Genomic DNA, 25,073 nt, shown 5'->3' with positions numbered 1-25,073 from the left:
TTTCTACTGTGTCACAAAGCAGACTGTGCAAGTCCCTGAGGCGCATCCCAGGGAGACTTGTTCTCATCCAGGCACCCAGAGCCAGCTCATCCCCAGAGAGAAACAAGGCACAGATATCTCGAGCCTCCCATATTCCACTGCAAAGCCAGATTACCTCATGAAAGATATTCCCTTAGCAGCTGGGGTCATAGAAGGAAACCAAAAACGTCACTTTGTAGGTGACCATATTGAACACTCACTGCTTTTCCATCATTACCAAAAAGAACAAGTCCATTTTTGGTAACAAGACCAGGCTTCTTGGCACCTTTAATTTCCAGTGGCACTCCAGGAGGCACAGAGTTTTTCAGTAATGATGAGCCGTAGAACGTGACCATCTAAGAAAGAGATCAAACCCAGATTGTGACGGGAGGGAGTTACACCTGTAAACAGGGGTGTATACAAGCAGCACTCCCTGCAAGCAAGCTCAAGTTGGTGTTACCATTTATGATAAAATTGGAATACCCCAGTGCGGGAGACCGTATCAAGCACCTATAGAAATGACACAAAGCAAGAGATAATCTATGAAGGCACAACTGAAGACATTCAAGAATGTCTCACATCCAGATGACATTTAGCATTTATTCACACTGATATAAAGGTGAATGAGACACAAGGTTCTCGCAGACGTCTCAGCCTAAAGCGAGGGTTTTCAAAGGGGAGTGGAGGTGGTGGTGGTGGGGTGGTCAGTGAGGGCAGATGTGGGGAGCAACCAGACTGTTACAGTACAGTGTGATTACTGATGGGAAGTACAGCATGCGTTGTGGGTCAGTTAATGGAAATAGCACTGGATTCAGACTAACCGAGAGAATGTGATGCTAATTGGTTTGTGATTATAATTCTATGACTATTAGCTAGCACTTACTGAGCACTGTAATAGTTAACATTTATTGAATACTTATGCCAGAGGCTAAGTATTTCAATGAATTATCATGTACTGACTCATTTAATTTTCATGGTGATCTATAACCACTATTATTAGTCCCATTTACAGTAAGGAAACCAAAGCACCCAATGGGTAAGTAACCTGCCTCAGGTTACCCAGCAAAAGTGGATTTATGTGTAATACCTTTTACAAAGGTAACGTGCGCGTGCGCGCGCGCACACACACACACTTGGTCCTTAGAACATACCTGTCCATTTATTTCTGTCCAAGCTCCAGGGACTTTATCATGACCTCTGATCCAGTTATGTAAAACTTCGGCCGACTGATCCCAAGAAATCTAGGAAATCACAAAGCACAGGCTGAATCTCCTAATGCTGTAAGTGTCAAAGGTAATAGAAACATTTCTCTCCATCAGTGGTGGAAGCATGGTTGGGGCAGAATAGAACAGGATGGCTTGGAGATCTACCTTTTGGCCAGGAAATGGTACATTGGGAACTACTTAAAAGTAAAGGGCCAAGAACATTAAGGTGTGTTATTTCTTTTTTTAAGATTTTATTTATTTATTTGACACAAAGAGAGCGAGAGACAGAGAGCAAGCACAAGCAGGGGGAATGGCAGACAGGGGAGAAGCAGGCTTCCCGCTGAGCATGGAGCCTGATATGGGGCTCGATTCCAGAACCATGGGATCCTGACCTGAGCCGAAGGCAGATGCTTAACCGACTGAGCCACCCAGGAGCCCCATTAAGGTGTGTTATTGAGTTGATATAAATACCTCAGCATTTTCCTTTTTCTGGATACCTTCATATGTTGCTCCTTCTTCTGGCTGGGGAATCCGAGGCGCTTTTCCATCAGCTATGAGTTGGACAGCTTCCACCTAAAGTCAAAAACATGATTTGTGTTACGGCCCAATGATCAATAATGGCATCGTCTGTTTAACTGAAGTTTCTGCTAAACAGAATTGCTACATATAAATCTGTCCAGCAGTGTCTGGCTGGCTCAGGTGGAAGAGCATGTGACTCTTGATCTCAGGGTTCTGAGTTCGAGCCCTACATTGGGTATAGAGATTACTTAAATAAATAAAACTTTAATAAATAAGTAAGTAAATAAAAGCATCTGTCCAGAGAGTCAGACTATGACAATAACTACCTTTTCTTCAGTTCCAACTATGTCCCAGGCAATGTGGTAGCTACTTTATGTAAAATATCCTTTGTAGACATGACACCAATCCTGCCAGGTGGATATTATTATTCCAGCTTTACAGATGAGGAAACTGATTCTTAGAAAAGTGAAGCAACTGGCTCAAGATCATGGGGGTAGCTAGTGGGTGTCAGAAGCAAGATCTGCATCCAAGTCTACCTACTGCCAATATTGAGCTGGTACACTTAAACATGACTCCCTTGTTGAAACAAATTTCAACCTCCCCTTGGTGACATAGTGGGAATTTCAGTAATAGAATTGTAAGGTAAGTCCGTGTGAGTGATTTCCACTCATCATGATAATTCTAGAAAGTGATGTATTGTTATATTTAAGTAATTCGACTTGCTTTCTAGCTCAGGACACTTGGAATTACAAAATAGTTAAAATCTATGTATGAGTTTAATTGCCTTTGGGATGTGTCCTGAATTCTCTTCTGTGCCAGATTCATGTTTGCCTTGAGTTGAGAGCCTCAGTCCTTCACAGGGAGGCCTATGTGAGCTTGAGTTCTTGGATGTCTCAGAATGCATGGCTGCTGAACAACCTCTCCAAGAGCATGTGGAGGGGCAACCTAAGAATAGGGCCAGTTCATAGCTCATTCATTTAGCCAGTTCTGGCTGTGATATCATCAGGGGCATGACCTGGGCTTGAGCAAATGCCACTGAACACACATAATACTATTTTGATTGTAAGGATCATTTTTGAGCACCGACCGTGTGCCGAGTGCTTTACACAAAGGCTACTTAATTTCTCAGCAGCCTTTATAAGTCAGGTAGTATCCACATTCTACAGATAAGGAAACCAAGGCTAAAGAGGCCAAGTGACTTGCCTATTGTCATAGAACAGATAAGCGGTAGAATGAGAACTTTGATGTCTTTCTGACACCAAAGCCCTACTCTCATAATCATTAAATGATGCAAACAAAGCTCTGCTCTCCTCCCTCCAAAATCAATAGCTGCTGCTTTATACCATCTTAGTGTCCATCTCTGTGTGGCTACTTCTACCATATCCAATTCAGAAAACATTAAATGACACTGAAATTATCTTTCAATATTTTTACGGGCTAATATATTTTTATTTTGTGGTGCACATGCTTTGAGCTTTTTACCCAGAGCACATATGAATAAATAAAGCAATGCCAAATTTTACCCTGTTACACAGATGGAGTTCAAATACGTTTGAAATCCAAATTACATAGCCAAATTTCTTAAGATTCTGTACACTTCTTTACAATTAGTTGTTATAAACAGGGTTGGCGATTCAAGTATTTGGCAAAATAAATGAAGCAGTTTCATTGCTACTTCATCTATTTGATCACTGTTCTCAGAAGAACAAGCTTCATAGACTAAGAAATTTTAATGGTAAGATTTCCACCCTAAATATACCATCCTATTGGCGAATACAAAGTCTAATTTTGTTTTCAACTTTATACTTTTTAAAAAACTAATATGGGAAAATTCTCAATAAAAGAAAAATATTTCTAAAATGCTAAAGCTTTATTAAATTCTTCTTGATGGTGTAAATATACTAACCATGGCCTTGATTCCTTCAGGAAAAAGGAACCGATTATAAAGTGCATCCACTGTATCATTGGGTTCGACGTCACATGACCTCTGAAGAAGGATGGGTCCCGTGTCTAACCCATCATCAGCCCAGAAAACAGAAAACCCAGCTTTCTTATCTCCCATAATGAGAGTCCTGTGAAAAGAAGAACTTCAACTTACAATGTTGGTTTAATGTACACAAAGCGATGAATTAGTGATATTAAAGTGCAACGTAGTGGGGCACCTGGGTGTCTCAGTCAGTTAAACTGCCAACTCTTGATTTTGGCTCAGGTCATGATCTCAGGGTCGTGAGATCAAGCCCCATGTTGGGCTCACTGAGTGTGGAGCCTGCTTGAGATTCTTTCTCACCCTCTCCCTCTGCCCTTGCCCCTACTCCACCTTCCACCACCCCCCTGCCTCGCATGTGTGAGTTCTCTCTCTCTCTTTTAAAATAAATAAATAAATAAAGTGCAAGTTAGTTACAGTGGGAAGTAGACAGTGAGGGAACTACCGTGAGAAATTAACAGTACAGCCAGGAGATGTCAGCATTCATAAAAAGCACTACTTAATAGTACCACGATTTTATACATTCCCATATCTATAGTCTTTCTTGTTAATACACATTAATGACTTCTAGTCCACTCAAAAGGGCACTAGAATCTATCATTACTACCTCTCATTAACTGCCAGTTGTCAGCTTTCTACTGAGGCATCAAGCAATTTTGCCCACCGGGGTTCAATTCCTACATTGTACCTGACCCTATATTAGACAGAATAAGATAATGGAAAATAAGACAGAGGATACTCAGTAGATGAGAACTTATTAGTTCTCATAACTATTTATTTAGGTTATGTAATTTGGGTATAAGTCAGAGCTAGAATTAGCTCTAGATTGTCTAGGTAAATTATAGTAAAAGATGGTTGATTAATTCAACTCTTTGCATTTTATGTTCTATAAAGCTTTGCCTAGGGGTGCCTGGGTGGCTCAGTCGGTTGAGCTTCCGACTCTTGCTTTTGGCTCTGGTCATGATCTCAGCGTTGTGAGATCAAGCCCCCAGTAGGGCTCAGCACTCAGCCAGGAGTCTGCTTGAGATCTGAGATCCTCTCCCTCCCCTTCTGTCCCCCTTCCCCCCCCCACCCCCAAGGGCATGCACAAGTGTGTGCGTTCTCTCTCTCTCAAATAAATAAATAAAATCTTGGGGGGAAAAAAAAGCTTAGCCTAAGAGAAAATGTTGGCGCATAAGAGCTTATAATACAGACAATAAGCTGAATATGTGGACATATACATATAAAAGCATATCAGAGGCTAGGCTAATATTAAGAGAGCATGAAGTAATACATCATATCCATGCTCAAGACCTAAATAATTTTTAAATCTTGGAGATACTAATCAAGCATAACTTAAGTCAATGAATCAATCAATCACTCTTTTCAGAAATATTGAGGAATTAATTGGCATTATGTTATCAAGAGGCTTGAAAATATTCATATACTTTGTTTTTGTTCGTTGGTCTGTTTGTTTTAAATTTTATTTATTTACTTGAGAGAGAGAGCATGAGAGAGAGAGAGCCCGAGCACGGGGGAGGGGTAGAAGGAGAGGGAGAAGCAGATTCCCCGCTGAGCAGGGAGCCCAATGCGGGACTCGATCCTAGGACCCTGGGATCATGACCTGAGCTGAAGGCAGATGCTTAACCGACTGAGCCACCCAGATGCCCAAAAACATTCATATACTTTGATCCAGTGATTCTGCATGTGGAAACAATGTGAAATGAGAAAAAAATATAAGTTTAAGTGCAAAGATAACCACACGATACAATTACAAGAGCAAAAAAGAAATCAATTCATGCCAAATACAATGAAATGTCATTCACCACATTTAAACTTAGTGTAGTTCTCTGCCTATTTAATAACCTGACACTGAGCGATATCAGGGAGATGTACAGGTAAAGGAGAGAAGGTAGAAAAGTGCACCTGTGGTATTCAGGCCTTATAGTGTACCTGCAGCAATAAAAATGTTAGACCATAGTCCCTTCCCTCAAGAAGCTTAAAGTTAAACAGGAGAAGACAGAACAAAGAAGATCATTTCAGGGCGCCTGGGTGGCTCAGTTGGTTAAGCGACTGCCTTCGGCTCAGGTCATGATCCTGGAGTCCCGGGATCGAGTCCCGCATCGGGCTCCCTGCTCGGTGGGGAGTCTGCTTCTCACTCTGACCCTCCTCTGTCTCGTGCTCTCTGTCTCTCATTCTCTCTCTCTCAAATAAATAAATAAAATCTTAAAAAAAAAAAAAAGAAGGGGCGCCTGGGTGGCTCAGGTGGTTAAGCGACTGCCTTCGGCTCAGGTCATGATCCTGGAGTCCCGGGATCGAGTCCCATATCAGGCTCCTTGCTCAGCAGGGGGTCTGCTTCTCCCTCTGACCCTCCCCCCTTTCATGTGCTTGCTCTCTCTCATTCTCTCTCTCTCAAATAAATAAATAAATAAAATAAAATAAAATTAAATTAAAAAAAAAGAAGAAGATAATTTCAGGTAACTCAGCATTCCGTGAAATGTACTTGAGATGCTCTAGGCAAAAAAAAAAAGAAAAGAAAAGAAAGAAAATTTCTATGGTCAAATAAGTTTGGAAACACTGTGTACTCAGATTCCCTCTTGGAGATTGTGATGCTCTCACTAAAGCACATATAAAAGGTTCTCAGAAGTCCCGTGATCAAGAAATCCAGCATAACCCAAACTTGTCTGACTCTAGAACCTCTGTTTGCTCAATTACCAAGTTCTATCCAATGGAGCTGGTACTCCATAGGCTATTCTTGGAGATGCTGTCCAGCCTCTGCAGCACTGAAGTCTCAGGGGAGTTCATGCAAGAGTAGCAATCAGTCAGGGCCTCCCAGTTGCTTAAGCACAGCTATTCTCTTGATCCCGTAGGCAAAAAACAGAAAGATTATAGGACAATGGAAGTAGGCCCATCTTCTCTATAATTAAAAAAATTCTCACCAGTTGATGGCAGAGGCTCCTCTGTGACTTGGAAGGAGCGAGGGGTGATATATGATGGAGCCGTGCTTTGGGCTGTCAATTATATCCATGGGGATAAACTGTGTGCAGAAGGGAAGCACGTTTAGCTCAGCTCCCACAGATTCGTAGGCCTCCGCCACCTCCTTTATGGTCTTGCCCTTGACTCTCCATCTGGGGAACTTGAACACAGGGGTCCCGTCTTTCTCTGCAGCTAGAGCTGAGCATGGAAGAGAAAGTTATTTTTATTAAAAAACAAATGAACAAAAAACTGGCCATAAGTTAATATGGCTATGGATTCACACATTACAGTTTTACAGCTTCATGAAACATTGACAAAGAAAACATGGCAAAGAACAATTTAGATTGTGACCAGAATTTGACCTGTTACAATTTTATCATGATCCACCCATTTTCCTAACGTGATTTTTAGCTATGTATTTGAGGCATAATAGATTTAAACTCAAAAGTTTGTAGCTAGGTAACACTTAAATTTTTTTAAAAAGATTTTATTTATTTATTTGACGGAGAGAGACACAGCGAGAGAAGAACAGAAGCAGGGGGAGTGGGAGAGGGAGAAGCAGGCTTCCTGCAGAGCAGGGAGCCCGATGTGAGGCTCGATCCCAGGACCCTGGGATCATGACCTGAACTGAAAGCAGATGCTTAATGACTGAGCCACCCAGGTGCCCACATTTTAAAATTTTAACTGAAGTTTTTCTTTCATAGATTAAAAAAATTATACTTTTATTACTGATAGAGCCACTTAAAGAATATTTGTTTGTTTGTTAGATTCGGAGCCAAGTGCTGGTACATCAGCACTCAGATTAGACATAGTCAGCCTCTGGCACAGATGGAAAACCAAGAGCCCCTTCCCAAGCCTATTTCCTGGAGGGAAGTCTCTTTTAACAGAAGGCAAACTGTAGATCTGAACACATTCTCCCCGCCAAACAGAGCCCAAAAGATAAAGAGAGAAAGTTTTTTGAGCTGAGCTGGGCTTGTCTAATTCCTTCTCCCAAATTCACCAGTCAGATAAGTTAGTGGAAGAGAGAGGCCAAGAATGGAGAATACATGCTCCTTGTGAGGGTTTTGCCATACTGGAGAAGATCCAAGGCTCTTTCCTGCAGAAAATGTCCTTTCCTAAAGGAAGGGCTCCATCTACTTCTCTGTGGAAAAGGAATGGCCCTCCAGAGTGCAGACAGCACTAGCTCATTTTTTTCCATAATAAGATATCACTTTTACTAACTACATACCTTACATATATTAAGCATATATACTTATTTTCTACCAACAACACAAAGCAACTACATTTTAGGTGATTTTTAAGAGCTTCAAGTAAGGCTTTTTATCTGTGTTTTTGGGCTCCCTTTCCTTTCTCTCCCTCTGGATCATCAACCTTCATTGACTTTGGATGGGATGATGCTTCCACTAGAAAGCCTAAATTCCAAATCCTAAGTGAGTCCTGAAGGAATCTGGCCATCAAGCCAATGCCTTGATCAATTCACTTGGGAGAATGGGAGAGACCAGTAAAATAATGTTGACAAAATGTGAATGTTCATAAAATGTTCAAAAAACTGAAAACAACTCATTTTCAGGTGATAGGAAAATGAATAAATGGTGGTTCAAAAGGTAAAATTGGGAGAAAATTGTGGAAGGTTAGACTAGGAAAGAAAAATGGGATGAGAAACTTAGAAGTCTTCATTTTTAAAAATATACACCACCGAAATAGGCTTGAGGCATCCACCGGTTATTCTTCCATATTGATATGTGGCTGCCCCAGGGCTATTTTTGGCTGCTCTAGTTGACTATTCTGACAGCAAGACTAGTTAGCCATTGTCATTTTGATCCCTTTGCATGAACTAGGTGCAGGGCTGCGCACATTACATACCTCACTTCATTTAATCTGTGCAAGATGGGTGCTGTTGAACTAAGCTTAGTGAGTTTTAGTAACTTGCCCATCATCATATGCAGCAAGTAAGTGGCAGAGGCAGAATGAATTCCACGACTCCAAAACATATACTGTTAACTATATCTGTACCACATCCCAGCCTACTCTACAAGTCAGATTGGTATTTTTTCTTATCTATGTTATGCCAGCAGCCCAAATGACCATGACCAATAGACAGGAGGTCCCAGCCCTGGGACCAGACACTAGGGAAAGTTTCCCAGGACATCCTTTGGAAGGAACTTTAAGATTAGTCACATGCTTGCAATTCTTCTCAAGTTCACGTACATGGCAGAGACTGCTAGTTGCCCCCCTTCGTTTCTTAGCAAGGATTCCTGTACTTTAGCTGAGCACATAGCCACTCTGAATAAAATCTACATTTCTCAGTCTATTCTGCAAATAGATTTGGCCTGTGACCAAGTTCTAGCCAGTGGGATACAAGTGGGACTAATATGTGCAACTTCTGGATGATATCCTGAATAAAGGCTTGCCCTCTGCTTCCCCTCTTTCCTTTCCTGCTTGCTAGAATGCAGATTTGATAGTTGGGACTAAAGGCAGCTATCTTGGACCATGAGATGGAAGCCCAGTGTTGATAAAGATGAAACAAAAAGGGCAGGAGCCTGCATCGTGATCGGTATAAAGCTGCTACGACAGCTCTCACAGCCAACTCAGACTTGAGAAATGGACTTCTATGTCACTTAAGCTAATATTATTTGGGGTCTCCCTGATTCAATAGCCAATCCGATATCCCAAATATGAGTCCTCCAAAATATCCCCCACACAAGGCTGGTGGGAATAGATAATAATAGCACAGATAATCCCAGTAATAGGAATCTGTCCCCTTCTGCCTTGGGAGCCACGTCTAAATTCATGAGGCAGTTTCCCTCAGAATTCCCCATGTTGGGATAACCTTTTTCTGAAACAAGGATAATTTCTAAATCAAGTGATTAAATTCATATGTGCATATGTGCTCTTGACCCAACTTTTTTTTTTAGCTTGACCTTGAAAAATAGTGTAAAAATATAGTAGTTTTTAAAGTAGTAACAGGAATTAGGATAAACCTCAGAGCTGCTGCTTTTGAGAAAAAAAGCATAAAATTTAAGGGTTATCACAGATTAGTATTTTCCAACCTATCTGTCACATTGTACCAGTGATTTGTGAAGATCTAATTCGAAAGCCAAGATGTCTGGTTGCTCATTCTTATTCCCTATCTGGGCAGTTTGTAGACTGTTTCTATCTCTGTGTCTTACACCTATTTGCAACATAACTATAGTTGACTCTTGAAAAATACAGGTTTGAACGGTGTGGGTCTACTTACAGGTGAAATTTTTTTGATAAATATAATACTGTAAATGTATTTTCGCTTCCTTATGATTTTTTTAAATAACATTTTCTTTTCTCTAACTTACTTTATTGTGAGAATACACTGTATAATACATATATAAAAGCTGTGGTAATCAACTGCTTATGTTATCAGTAAGACTTCCTTCTGGTCAACAGTAGGCTTTTAGTAGTTAAGTGTTGGGGGAGTCAAAAGTTATACGTGGATCTTTGACTGTGCAGGGGGTCAGCGCCTCTAACCCCTGCATTGTTCAAGGGTCAACTGTATAGCTTGCAAATCAGACTCCCACCGAGGGTTTGCTTTGAGGATGGCTATCTTCTTTAACCTCACCTTAACAGCCAAGCAGTCACAGCTACAATCGTTCTGACATAAATGCATTCTTTATGACCCCACATCGATTCCTGTTCTTGGATGTGGCCCTCCCTTCGTTTCCACTGGCACCTCTGAATCAGACATTATTCTAGATGTTCCATAACACTTTTGGAAAGTCACAGGCATAGTTCAGAAAAAAACATATGCATGGAAATTCCTCTGATGGACCTGGTGATTACCTTGGAGGTAAGTGGAGAAACTCTTAATATGATGGGGCCCTGCACCTTTGTCTTGGGCCCATGGAGAAAGGAGAATTGAGTCTCCATCATTAAATCAGACTTAGCTTGTGAAGGCTTTCAATAGGTAGGGTAGATGTGGCAGCTGGGTCTTTGGAGCCTGTGGCAAAGAAGTAGAAGTGTAGACATGCTAATGAGGGGTGGGGGTCTGAGCTGGGGTCTGTGCTGGCTGGGTCAGTGAGGAGTCCTTGATTCAGCAGGTTCCAAGATACACTCACCCAGCGGGTCAGCTTTTCCATCCTTGTCTGGCACTGTGAACACGCCTACAACTCGGTGGCCCTCTTTGCAGAGCTGGCTGTAGACTTCCTGTCCAAAGAGGCTCTGGCCAATAAGGGCCAACTTCAGCTTGTTTTTTAAATAAACCTGTGAAACAATTTAACAATGACAGATGTTGGCATGGATAGAAGACATATGGATGATAAACCCTCTTTTTTCAATCATACGAGATGACTTGAGGACAAGAAAAATCTCAAAGGTCTACAAAATAAAATTTTTACTGACATACGCTGTACCCAGGCTACATTATACATAGATAATAGTGAAAATAATTTCATACGGAAGAATTTCTCTTTTCCCCTTTGCTCTAATTCCCCTGATTATTCACCATAATCACTGGGATTGCATATATTTTACAAGCCATTCCTACTCCTTGGTGAAATGAAGCCAGATGTTAATTAGTAAGTGTAAGTTTCATAGTTAAAAGGAGTTTAACTCAGAGCAAGATCTGCCTCAACATGACGATGCTTTTAAGGCCTTGCTATATAGAGAGAAGAGCTGAACTCATCTCTTAACTTCCAAAGGAGACCAAGAGCTAACACATGGTCTATAATACAGGCGTCACAAGCAGACCCTAGAGCTAAACTATCTGAGGTCAAAATCTAGCACCACTCTTGTTCAGTCGTGTGGCCTTAAGCAAGTGACTAACTTCTGTTGCCTTTTTTTCCTCACCCATAAAATGGGAATACTAACACCAGCCTCACACAATTTTGATCGAAGTAGAAGATTTATTAGGCAATAAGTTTAGTGCAGTGTCTGACACAAAGTACTGTTTAAGTAAAAGCTTCGATAATGTCTTAGAGGTTTTGCCACATCCTAGACAGTGTCGTGTTTCTTTGTATAGCCCAGAATTCCAAAGTCCTTGGTAAGTGGCCCAAATCCATTTGGCCTCAACACCTGGATTGCTCTAATGGAATGTTCAATGTTCTTTATAGTCCAAAGTTCTTGTAAGTTTGTGCAAATTCATTTGGCTTCAAACTTGACATGATGGACATACTGTTATTTATAGTCTTTATTTACAGTATTTATAAGGACTATATGAATATTTATATGTATTGCTGCAGAAAGATCAATGTGTTAGGTTACAGGTACTGTCCCATACCCTGCTGTGAATTGTATGGAATGTACTATCTATGTACCATGTTAATTTTCTAAAATGTGGATAATTCTGAAGCCCAAAACATATTTTGTCCCACAGGTTTCAGATAAAGAATTAAGGCCTACACATCATTTCATTTCATTTAATCACTGCAACTATCATATTTTATTATTTCCTGTTTTACACTATTTTATGAATGAAGAAAACCAGGGCTTAGAAATATCCCCAAAGTCATAGTGGCAAAAAGGAGGAGAGGTGGGATTTGAATCCAGGTCTGTCTGGCTCTAAAGCCTACAAATGTACTTAAAAATAAAATAATCAAAATGAGCTACCACCACCACCCATCTCTTTTTTTTTCCTTTTAGAAGATTAACATGGATGTACAAAAGTACATTGATTATCAAAAAAATACAGATACCATACAGACAATAGTAGCACTAAGGGTTATAGTCTTAAAGAACTCTCTTTAAGTAATTATACCTCCCGTAAATTCTCCCCAAAAGGAACCTTTTCACAAATCTAGGGTGATAAGTTGATATGACGATTGTTAAGACCGTAATGAAAAGCCACAGGTGGAACAGTCTAGATGTAGGATCGCAGGTGTAGAGACGGTCATCAGGGGGTCATGACTTCATATGCACATTCCTCCCTGGTAGAACACAGCTCCACAGGATTTGGATTTAGAATTTTTTTTTCCTTCACTCTAAATGGGATTCTTTAATGTTCTAGAAAGTCATTCTAAATTAGTCAAGCCTCACTGTGAAAACTGGATTATGAGGAAACAATTTTCCTTTATTTCTCACTTTATTAAGGGTGTAAACAGCATCCCCTTTTAGGCATGAATTTAAAAGCATATGGGTTCACATGTTCCCTGTAATTGAACTGACAATTAAACAATTAAGGTTTTAGTTAAAAAATTCTTTTCCAAGGCCAAGTCAAAGTTTTTATCTCCAAAGAGCCTAGAGCTTCAACATGTAACAAATATGTCCAGGCAAACAGATTAACTCTGTAACAATAGCACAGTTTGCCTATAGATAATACATGATTATTTCATTTATTCTTATCAAAAACATCAAAATGTTCCGTAAATATTCTATCTCCAAATCTTATCATTAATGTTGTTTCTTGAAATAGAACCGACATGTTGGCTATCTTAAAAATTTGACTTTACCTCACACTACTATGAACAGTAGGTATTCTAAGAACTCTAAAATACTACTCTTAGAACACAGAAGAGCCAAGAGGCTGGGCTGACTCAAATGTAATGTTACTTGGAGTTCAATTCCAGATTGAAAGACAGCGTTTAAAGAGATGTCAGTATCTTTGGAAATACTACATTCCTTGAAACAGTTTCTGAGCTTAATGCTAAAGCTAAGCTACAAAGGTGAGTTTCCAACACTGTGTTTACAATGAGTTAACGTAATTCCAAAAAACCAGACTGGGATATTCTACCTCAGTCTTATTTCTCCAGCTATGATCTGAGCACTGACTGCTGTGTTGGCGGAATCAGCAGGGAGGTTGTGCTAAAAGTGTGGGTCCCTGGGCCCCACCCCAGATTTACTAAGTTAGACTCGGGGGCCTAGGAAGCTGCATTTTAACAAGCTTCCCATTGACTTAGAGGCACTCTCAAGTCAGAGAATCTCTGCTATATGGAGAGCGTGTGCCTGCCTGCTACACAAAAAGATTCTGCCCTGGGGAGTCTGGGTGAGGATGCAGGGCTGGAAGTAATAGCAAACATTTTAACGAGACTCTAGTATGTGCCAGGCATTTCATATATATTACCTCATTTTGATTGCCCAGTGACTCCTGGAGACAGGCATTCCTAAGCCACTTTATAAATGGAGAAATTAAAACTCAGACAAGATAAGATACAGCCTGGAGTCAAATAGCTACTAAGTGGCAGTCCTCAGATTCTAACTGGTTATTAGTGTCCATTGTTTTCCCATAACACAGGCCCTATGATTTTGAGCTGGGTCTCATCATTTAAAATCTGAATAATAATAGTATCTATTTCATAAGGTTGTTATAAGGATTTATCAGGATAAAGCATGTAATGCCTTCGTGCAGCATGTAGCAATAGTGAATGCTCAACAAATGTTAACTATTATTATTATTAATAACAATACCATAGGTAATACCTGGGTAAATAAAAAATGCTGATCTTTCCTACTGGAAATGTGCCATGAGCCCAGTACTGCATTGAGCCCAATTCATTAATTTTTAAAAATGTATCAACTATTTATCATATGTCTTTAGGACTCAGAGTAACCAGTGTTACTCATGAGAACGCACAAGGCTCAGGGAGGTCAAGTAACCTGCTAACGAGGGACAGAGGCAGGAGTCAAACCAGATCTGTCTCACTTCGGTAGATACACTTCTATCCCTTTCCTATGTTGAAGGTCCGTTCCTCCCCCACCGTTTTTTAAAGAAAAATATGGCAACAGTTTGACAGGCGAATTGTGGGAAATAGTTCCATCTTTAGACTTTTTAAAGAAATACCTGGTGGTCCTGACAGAAGAGATGGCACCATTCATTTGCAGGGTGGGTCTGATGACCAGAGAACATTCTTTGAGGCACTATATATTGCCTGTTACATTGGTGAGAAAGAAGAGGGTGGGGCATAAAATGACCCACAGCATTTCTTTATTTTATTTTATTTTATTATGTTATGTTAATCACCACATTATATCATTAGTTTTTGATGTAGTGTTCCATGATTGTTTGCGTATAACACCCAGTGATCCATGCAGTACGTGCCCTCTTTAATACCCATCACCAGGCTAACCCATTCCCCTGGCCCCCTCCCCTCTAGAACCCTCAGTTTGTTTCTCAGAGACCATAGTCTCTCATGGTTCATCTCCCCCTCCGATTTCCCCCCCTTCATTTTTCCCTTCCTACTATCTTCTTCTTTTTTTTTTTTTTTTTTAATATATAATGTATTATTTGTTTCAGAGGTACAGGTCTATGATTCAATAGTCTATGATTCATAGCGCTCACATAGCACATACCATCCCCAATGGCTATCACCCAGCCACCCCATCCCTCCCACCCCCCACAACTCCAGCCACCTTCAGTTTGTTTCCTGAGATTAAGAATTCCTCATATCAGTGAGATCATATGATACTTGTCTTTCTCTGACTGACTTATTTTGCTTAGCATAATACCCTCTAGTTCCATCCACATCATTGCAAATGGCAAGACTTCGTTTTTTGTTTTTTTTTTAATGGCTGCATAATATTCCATTGTGTGTGGGGCGCCTGGGTGGCTCAGTTGTTGAGTGTCTGCCTTCGGCTCAGGTCATGATGCCAGGGTCCTGGGATCGAGCCCCACATCGGGCTCCCTGCTCGGCGGGAGGCCTGCTTCTCCTTCTCCCACTCCCCCTGCTTGTGTTCCCTCTTTCGCTGTGTCTCTCTCTGTCAAATAAATAAATAAAATCTTAAAAAAAAAATATTCCATTGTGTGTGTGTGTATATATATACATATATATATGTATATATATACCACATCTTCTTTATCCATTCATCTGTTGATGGACATCTTGGCTCTTCCCATAGTTTGGCTATTGTGGACATTGCTGCTATAAACATTGGGGAGCACGTACCCTTTCAGATCACTACATTTGTATCTTTGGGGTAAATATCCAGTAGTGCAATTGCTGGGTCGTACAGTAGCTCTATTTTCAACTTTTTGAGGAACCTCCATACTGTTTTCCAGAGTGGTTGCACCAGCTTGCATTCCCACCAACAATGTAGGAGGGTTCCCCTTTCTCTGCATCCCCGCCAACATCTGTCGTTTCCTGACTTGTTAATTTTAGCCATTTTGACTGGTGTGAGGTGGTATCTCATCGAGGTTTTGATTTGGATTTCCCTGATGCCGAGCAATGTTGAGCACTTTTTCATGTGTCTGTTGGCCATTTGGATGTATTCTTGGAAAAAAATGTCTGTTCAAGTCTTCTGCCCATTTCTTGATTGGATTCTTTGTTCTTTGGGTGTTGACTTTGAGAAGTTCTTTATAGATTTTGGATACTAGCCCTTTATCTGATATGTCATTTGCAAATATCTTCTCCCATTCTGTCGGTTGTCTTTTGGTTTTGTTGACTGTTTCTTTTGCTGTGCAAAAGCTTTTTATCTTGATGAAGTCCCAATTGTTCATTTTTGCCCTTGCTTCCCTTGCCTTTGGCGATGTTTCTAGGAAGAAGTTGCTGCGGCTGAGGTCGAAGAGGTTGCTGCCTGTGTTCTCCTTTAGGATTTTGATGGACTCCTGTCTCACATTTAGGTCTTTCATCCATTTTGAGTCTATTTTTGTGTGTGATATAAGGAAATGGTCCAGTTTCATTCTTCTGCATGTGGCTGTCCAATGTTCCCAACACCATTTGTTGAAGAGACTGTCTTTTTTCCATTGGACATTCTTTCCTGCTTTGTCGAAGATTAGTTGACCATAGAGTTGAGGGTCCATTTCTGGGCTCGCTATCCTGTTCCATTGATCTATGTGTTTTTGTGCCAGTACCATACTGTCTTGATGATTACAGTTTTGTAATAGAGCTTGAAGTCCGGAATTGTGATGCCACCAGCTTTGCTTTTCTTTTTCAACATTCTTCTGCCTATTCGGGGTCTTTTCTTGTTCCATACAAGTGTTAGGATTATTTGTTCCATTTCTTTGAAAAAAGTGGATGGTATTTTGATAGGGATTGCATTGAATGTGTAGATTGCTCTAGGTAGTATTGACATCTTCACGATATTTGTTCTTCCAATCCATGACCGTGGAACATTTTTCCATTTCTTTGTGTCTTCCTCAATTTCTTTCATGAGTATTTTATAGTTTTCTGAGTACAGATCCTTTGCCTCTTTGGTTAGATTTATTCCTAGGTATCTTATGGTTTTGGGTGCAGTTGTAAATGGGATCGACTCCTTAATTTCTCTTTCTTCTGTCTTGTTGTTGGTGTATAGGAATGTCACTGATTTCTGTGCATTGATTTTATATCCTGCCACTTGACTGAATTCCTGTATGAGTTCTAGCAGTTTTGGGGTGGAGTCTTTTGGGTTTTCCACATAAAGTATCATATCATCTGCAAAGAGTGAGAGTTTGACTTCTTCTTTGCCGATTCAGATACCTCTTATTTCCTTTTGTTGTCTGATTGCTGTGGCTAGGACTTCTAGTACTATGTTGAATAGCAGTGGTGATAGTGGACATCCCTGCCGTGTTCCTGACCTTAGAGGGAAAGCTCTCAGTTTTTCCCCATTGAGAATGATATTCGCTGTGGGTTTTTCATAGATGGCTTTTATGATATTGAGGTATATACCCTCTATCCCTACACTCTGAAGAGTTCTTATCAAGAAAGGATGCCGTACTTTGTCAAATGCTTTTTCTGCATCTATTGAGAGGACCATATGGTTCTTGTTCTTTCCTTTATTAATGTATTGTATCACATTGATTGAGTTGCAGATGTTGAACCAAACTTGCAGCCCAGGAATAAATCCCACTTGGTCGTGGTAAATAATCCTTTTAATGTACTGTTGGATCCTATTGGCTAGTATTTTGGTGAGAATTTTTGCATCCATGTTCATCAGGGATATTGGTCTGTAATTCTCCTTTTTGATGGGGTCTTTGTCTGATTTTGGGATCAAGGTAATCCTGGCCTCATAAAATGAGTTTGGAAGTCTTTCTTCCATTTCTATTTTTTGGAACAGTTTCAGAAGAATAGGTATTAATTCTTCTTGAAATGTTTGTTAGAATTCCCTTGGGAAGCCATCTGGCCCTGGGCTCTTATTTGTTGGGAGATTTTTGATTACTGCTTCAATTTCCTTAGTGGTTATGGGTCTATTCAGGTTTTCTATTTCTACCTGGTTCAGTTTTGGTAGTTGATACATCTCTAGGAATGCATCCATTTCTTCCAGATTATCTAATTTGCTGGCATATAGTTGGTCATAATATGTTCTCCTAATTGTATTTCTTTGGTGTTGGTTGTGATCTCTCCTCTTTCATTCATGATTTTATTTATTTGGGTCATTTCTCTTTTCTTTTTGATAAGTCTGGACAGGGGTTTATCAATCTTATTAATTCTTTCAAAGAACCAGCTCCTAGTTTCGTTGATCTGTTCCACTGTTCTTTTGGTTTCTATTTCATTGATTTCTGCTCTGATCGTTATTAATTCTCTTATCCTGCTGGGTTTAGGCTTTATTTGCTGTTCTTTCTCCAGCTCCTTTAGGTGAAGGGTTAGGTTGTGAATTTGAGACCTTTCTTGTTTCTTGAGAAAGGCTTGTATTGCTATCTACTTTCCTCTTAGGACCGCCTTTGCTGCATCCCAAAGATTTTGAACAGTTGTGTTTTCATTCTCATTTGTTTCCGTGAATTTTTTTTAACTCTTCTTTAATTTCCTGGTTGACCCATTCATTCTTTAGTAGGATGCTCTTAACCTCCATGTATTTGAGTTCTTTCCGACTTTCCTCTTGTGATTGAGTTCTAATTTCAAAGCATTGTGGTCCGAATATATGCAGGGCATGATCCCAATCTTTTGGTACTGGTTGAGACCTGATTTATGACCTAGGATGTGATCTATTCTGGAGAATGTTCCCTGGGCACTAGAGAAGAATGTATGTTCTGTTGCTTTGGGATGGAATGCTCTGAATATATCTGTGAAGTCCATTTGGTCCAGTGTGTCATTTAAAGTCTTTATTTCCTTGTTGATCTTTTGCTTAGACGATCTGTCCATTTCAGTGAGGGGGGTGCTAAAGTCCCCCACTATTATTGTATTGTTGTCGATGTGTTTCTTTGATTTTGTTATTAATTGGCTTATATAATTGGCTGTTCCCATGTTAGGGCACAGATATTTACAGTTGTTAGATCTTCTTGTTGGATAGACTCTTTAAGTATGATATAGTGCCCTTCCTCATCTCTTATTATAGTCTTTGGTTTAAAATCTAATTTGTCTGATGTAAGGATTGCCACCCTAGCTTTCTTTTGATGTCCATTAGCATGATAAATGGTTTTCCACCCCCTCACTTTCAATCTGGAGGTGTCTTTGGGTCTAAAATGAGTCTCTTGCAGACAGCATATTGATGGGTCTTGTTTTTTTATCCAATCTGATACCCTGTGTCTTTTGATTGGGGCGTTTAGCCCATTTACATTCAGGGTAACTATTTAAAGATATGAATTTAGTGCCATCGTATTGCCTGTAAGGTGACTGGTACTGTATATTGTCTGTGTTCCTTTCTGGTCTATGTTACTTTTAGGCTCTCTCTTTGCTTAGAGGACCCCTTTCAATATTTCTTGTAGGGCTGGTTTTGTGTTTACAAATTCTTTTAGTTTTTGTTTGGTCCTGGAAGCTTTTTATCTCTCCTTCTATTTTCAATGACAGTCTAGCTGGATATAGTATTCTTGGCTGCGTATTTTTCTTGTTTGGAGGACGAGAGTGAAAATGGCGGCCTCCCAATCTCCACCCTGGAGGAGTCGAGAACTCAGGCCCCGCTCCTCAGTGCGCCCCCAAGAGAAAAGCAGTCACTCCCATCTCCCCGGTTTCCGGCCGCACTCCGTGCTCACCCGGCCTGTGACCGAGCGTTTCTATCTCTGGCACCCGACCCCGTGTGGAGTCTCCAAACCCAGCAGATCCCTGCGGTGCACTCCCGCGCCACTCCTCCCGGGGGAGGAAGGTGAGTCTCCCCGGATCTGCCGCTTGTTGGGTCCCTGCTGGAGGAGCAGTGGCCCGACGGTGCCGCGGATCACGGTTTATGGCAACCTCGAGCTGAGAGCCCGCGCCTGGGCTCCGCCTCTGCAGCCGGCTTCCCTGCTCCGTTACCTGGGAGCTCTGACGCACTCAGGCACCCCCGGTCTTTCTGTGACCCCGAGGGTCCCGAGACCACACTGTCCCCGAGGGTTCAACCCCCCCTTAGCCACTAGAGTGATGTCCCTCAGTGGAGCAGACTTTTAAAAGTTCCGATTTTGTGCTCCGCGGCTCTATCACTTGCCAGAAGCGGCCGACGGAGGCCCCTCCCCCGCCGTCTATCCTCCCAAATATCGCTTCGGATTCACTTCTCTGCACGTCCTACCTTCCAGAAAGTGGTCGCTTTTCTGTTCAGAGAGTTGCTGCTATTCTTTTCTTCCATCTCCTGTTGAGTTCGTAGGTGTTCAGAATGGTTTGATCCCTATCCAGCTGAATTCCTGAGAGGAGACGAAATCCAGGTCTCCTACTCCTCCGTCATCTTGCTCCGCCCCCCAACCCACAGCATTTCTAAATCTGGGTGGTAAGTGCTATTATCTTGGAGTTCTCTACTGATAACATTCTGCCTGGCAACAGAGCTTTTGCCTTTTTTTTTTTTTTTTAAGATTGTATTTTTAAGTAATCTCTACAGCCAACATGGGGCTGGAACTCACAACCCCGAGATCGAGAGTCAACACTCTACTGACTGAGCCACCAAGGCACCCCCAGAGCTTTTGCTTTTTAAACTATTCAATGTTACATTCCCAGGCTCTCCACATCCTGGTGGAATCCTTCAGGAAGCAAATTTAGTGGGCTCTGATTATGCTCCAACGATTAAAATACAAGCAAACAAACAAAAACCACATAGTTTTCTATAGAAAACTTAAAGGCTCAGTACTATGAGTCTGCCCTGATCCAAAGTGCTTTTGTGAAGCAGAAGCTACCATAATAGAACAGTAGGGTGTTAAATAAGGCCAAAGGTATCCCCATCAGGAATTGTGAGAACTGACAGTTTTACACGAAGGGCCTTTCCACAAAAGAATAAAACAAAGTCAATTTTTCAGAGACAGCGAGGTGCCTAACACCTTGTGGAGCCTTCGGCACATGGTGCCCCAAATCATGCCTGACAGTGTGCAAGAGGTACTCACTGGGTTTGTTTTGGGTATTTACCGTGCTCTGTGCACAGAGCATGGGAGGGACTGCAAATCAGGTGTCCAGCAAGAATGTTTTATTTGGCCCACTGAGCATTTATCAAAGAGCTGTGATAATATTTTTAGGAGGTTTCACATTAGTGGGCTGAATTTCTGACCTCTTTTTAGAAATCAGGAGGTTTGTCAACCGTGGTCTACATTTCCATGTAGCAATAGTCAGCTAGTCCTTCATTTGTTTCACCTGTTTGGCTTCCCTGGGCATTTTTCTTTGGGATCTCTACAGTGAAAGTGCAAAGAAGACTGGTCCCTGTCCTCAGGAGTTTACCAGTTAACACGAAAGACACACAAGTAAAGACATATTGACATCATAGTGCTAGGATAGGAGAGCATAGCGTGGGTGTGGAAGTCTGGTAGGCTTCCCAAGAAGAGAACTCCCTAACTGAATCTTAGAGCACTCATGTTAGGGATTGGCCAAGAGAAGGGTGGGGATTATGGGAGGTCCTTGGGAAATTTCAGGCAGAGGGGGCAGCATTTACAAAGAAATGAATAAGTGGGCAAAGTGGGTTCAATACAGGAAATTGGAGAGTGATGACAAGTGACACTCTAGGGATAGTTAAAAGACCAATTAGGGAGAGTCTTGTCTATATAAAATAATTTGGACCTTATTGTGAAGACATTGATATCCACTGAATGACTTTAAGCAGGAGAATGATACTGTCTTATTTCTATGTTGACACATACTCAGGTGAGGCATGAATTAACTTTGGGTGGGCACTCCTCTAGTGTTTGAGAATTGAGCAGATAGTGGAAATAAAAGCCAACCTAATAACCCACTTTCAGTGCATTGACAGGCTGTAGCTTGCAATAGTGTAAAAGCCCATGTTACTTATTGTAACAAACCCTCAGACTAATAGTCAGAGGCAACAGATGTAACTGTGTAAGATTCAAACAAAACTCATGACACCACCGTAAAGGCCAAACTTGTGCAACTTGATTTTCCTATTGCATAATCATATAAAGAATGTATTCATGAGGACTTTCTGGGATATCTGGCCAACATTTTTTTTTATTATAAAAAGGATAACAGATTTTTAAAATAGGGATGTCTATGGACTTTTCTGAAAGCAGAGACTGTTTATTTCTTGTTTATTGTTTTATGCTTTCTGGCTGTGAGACTCTAAAAAAGTTATTTAACTTATCTGGGTCTCAGTTACTTTATCTGTAAAATGGGCATACTAATTGTACCTACCTCATTGAGATGTTAAGTGAGTATATATGTAAAGCATTTATATCAGTGCCTGGTGCATACTAAGTAAGTACTATATCAATGTTATCTATCATTATTATTATTTATTAATCATATCCTCAGGATTTAGAACAAGTACTCAGTACATAATGCACGATTAAATATGGTTTGAAGTTGAATTTGAAGGTCCTAAAAACAAACTAGACACCAAAGCAGGGGGTCGGGTAATTCAGAAACAAGGACCTGGTTGCCAGAACGAGGGTATAAAGCCAGTACTTGGTTCCAAGAAGCAGGGAAGAGTCCAAACTCTTGAACTGGATCATAAGGTAACCTCAAGTTCTGGAACCAGGCTATGAACCCAGAACCAGCAACCAGACTGTCCCAGACACTGGCAGAGGAAGCTGAATAACAGAGTGCCAAATAAATATGAAGGCCAAATAACCCCACCATGAGGAGAAGTTAAGATGCAATGAACCAGGCAACCTATTGGAAGTGCACAATAATAACTAATAGACAAAGGGTTTTATTGTTATCTATAGTCACAGTGGTTAAAAAGATCCAGGGCGCCTGGGTGGCTCAGTTGGTTAAGCGACTGCCTTTGGCTCAGGTCATGATCCTGGAGTCCCTGGATCGAGTCCCGCATCGGACTCCCTGCTCGGCGGGGAGCCTGCTTCTCCCTCTGACCCTCCCCCCTCTCGTGTGCTCTCTCATTCTCTCTCTCTCAAATAAATAAATAAAATCTTAAAAAAAAAAAAAGATCCAGCCATGTCATTAAGCCAAAATCATTAAATATTTCTTTTTTTTTTAAAGATTTTATTTATTTATTTGAGAGAGAGAGAATGAGAGAGCACACGAGAGGGGGGAGGGTCAGAGGGAGAAGCAGGCTCCCCGCCGAGCAGGGAGTCCGATGCGGGACTCGATCCAGGGACTCCAGGATCATGACCTGAGCCAAAGGCAGTCGCTTAACCAACTGAGCCACCCAGGCGCCCTCATTAAATATTTCTAAGTCCATTTCTTTAAGACAGGGAATGGAAAAATCGATTCTATCAGGAAGTGTTATAAACTAGTTGTCCCATTGGATTTTTCTAGGTTCTAAGTTTTTTTTTTTTTTCATTCTGCTTTGATATCAAACTCAAAAGCACTGTGTGATTTTTTTGTTCCTTTTTAAAGATGAAGGTATAATTTACATGCAGTAAAACACACCCTTTTCAATGTATAGTTCTGTGAGTTTTGACAGATACACAGTCACCTAACCACTGTTACAATCAACACAAAGAACAGTTCCATCACCCCCCAAAATTCCTTCATGTCCTTTGAGGGACAATCTCTTGTAGTCAATTCTTCCTCTAGCACCAGCTCCTGATAACCACTTTTTTCTATCACTATAGTTTTACTTTTTCTAAAATGTCAGGTAATTGGAATCCTATAATACATAGCCCTTTGAGTCTGTCTCCTTACACTTAACATCCATATTTGAGTTTCATCCATGCTGTTGTGCCTATCAGTAGTTCGCTCCTTTTTTGTTTCTGAGTAGGATTCCCCTGTATGGGTGGATTTATCCACTGTCTACCCTGTCACCAGATGAAGGACATTTAAGTTGTTTCCAGTTTTTGCTGATAATGAATAAAGCCTCTATAGACATTCATAAATAGGTATTTGAGTAAATAGCTAGGAGTGCCATTGCTGGGTCATATCATAGGTATATGTTTAACTTTATAAAAAATGGCCAGTTTTCCAAAGTGGCTGTACCATTTTATGCTCCCGCCAGCCATGTTTGATTTTGAACAATTCTCATAGAATGCCATCCAAAGGATGGCTCCCCATTTTCCATGGAGTAAAATACCCCAAACACTCCACTTGTCATTCCATGTCTTCCTTTTGGCCACGGAAGAAACTGTCTTCTTCCCAGTCAAATGTCACTGCTTTTCCACATGTACTCCTGGGTACAGTCAGACTCAGACCCCTGACCCCTGACCATGCTTGGTGCTTCCCCACATGCATGTTTTTGTCTCTGTCGTTTGCCACCTGGGATGTTCAACTGAAATATTACTGAAATCTTACATAAAGCCCACTATGGCCATCTTTGCATTCTTCAAGATTCCCTTCTGCTCTCCAAAAAAAGACAATTCAATGAAAGGTGTTGACAGAGGAAGCCAATAAAACAGGCAAGCACCAGCCCTTGCTCTCTGTGACATCCTACCCAGATTCCCAGGTGCCACGTGGCAGGAGAAATCTAAGGAGGAGTCCAGAGCAAGCAAAAGCTCTTCAAGAGCAGGTCTCTTTTTCCTTATTTTTTAAAAAGGTGAATGCTCCTCAAATAACTAGGACTGGATGGGGTAAAGTGAATCCTCATTATTTGGGGTTGTCTGGGAGACAAAAGCTCTTCCAGGTATGTACCACTCGGCTGGTTTTTGGTGCTATTCAAGACTTCTCTCTGCCTTCAAGTTTTTTTTACATCTGGATATGTACACACGCACATAGGACTTTTGCAAAGAAGAGGAATCGAAAAGCAAATTCCTTCACAGCCCAGGAAGCATGAACTTCCTATAAAGGAGATAATGGTACATGAGATGAATTGTTTTTTCTTCCCTAAACAGCTTTGAGTCGGCCTGGATGCAGGCAGGGAGGCATCTCTCCCGGGGCCATATGCAACGTGTCTGCTCTCTTTCCATTTCTGGAGGAGCTGACGCAATTCCAAGGCGCGGGGTTGGGCCACCGCTCGGTTCTTGTGCTACAGTTTAATAATGTTTCAGCGTGGTTGCTTCTGCAGCGCCTGGTAATCCCAGCAATCTTGCCGCCTGCAGCTCAGGAAAAATGAGCTTGCCGTCACCAGCTCCGAGGGCCATTCTCTGAATGGGCCCTGAATGCCAGTCAGGAGCGCTCACATCTCAGGCCTGCCCAGGAGGAACTGACTGAATACTACTCTCCTCCAGAGAGGGTCTCGGTCCTGTACTGCGGCTCCATCTCCTGACCAGGGATCTCATGATCGAAATGAAAAAAGGAAAGGAAGCTGACTCTGTCCCCCCTGCCATGCGACTCTTCCCACCCTGTCAGTCC

The 25,073-nt window shown here is 41.2% G+C and overlaps 1 protein-coding gene across 1 annotated transcript in view; it reads right to left on the bottom strand.

The window, feature by feature from the left end:
* Positions 1–25,073, bottom strand: part of ALDH1L2 (aldehyde dehydrogenase 1 family member L2) — a 63,739-nt gene that overhangs the window by 38,272 nt on the left and 394 nt on the right. The window contains exons 2-7 of the mRNA XM_034987683.1: positions 10,770–10,914; positions 6,645–6,879; positions 3,649–3,814; positions 1,695–1,796; positions 1,170–1,259; positions 240–374 (exon numbers count right to left, since the gene is read on the bottom strand). Of these exons, the coding sequence (XP_034843574.1) occupies positions 240–374; positions 1,170–1,259; positions 1,695–1,796; positions 3,649–3,814; positions 6,645–6,879; positions 10,770–10,914 (873 nt within the window). The remainder of the gene's footprint in view (positions 1–239; positions 375–1,169; positions 1,260–1,694; positions 1,797–3,648; positions 3,815–6,644; positions 6,880–10,769; positions 10,915–25,073) is intronic.

This window comes from Mirounga leonina, unplaced genomic scaffold, assembly GCF_011800145.1.
Source record: "Mirounga leonina isolate KUSES-001 unplaced genomic scaffold, KU_Mleo_1.0 Mir_418, whole genome shotgun sequence".
Classification (NCBI taxonomy): Eukaryota; Metazoa; Chordata; class Mammalia; order Carnivora; family Phocidae; genus Mirounga; species Mirounga leonina.
The sequence above is the reverse complement of the archived record's forward strand: the minus strand, read 5'-3'. Positions and strand labels throughout refer to the sequence as shown.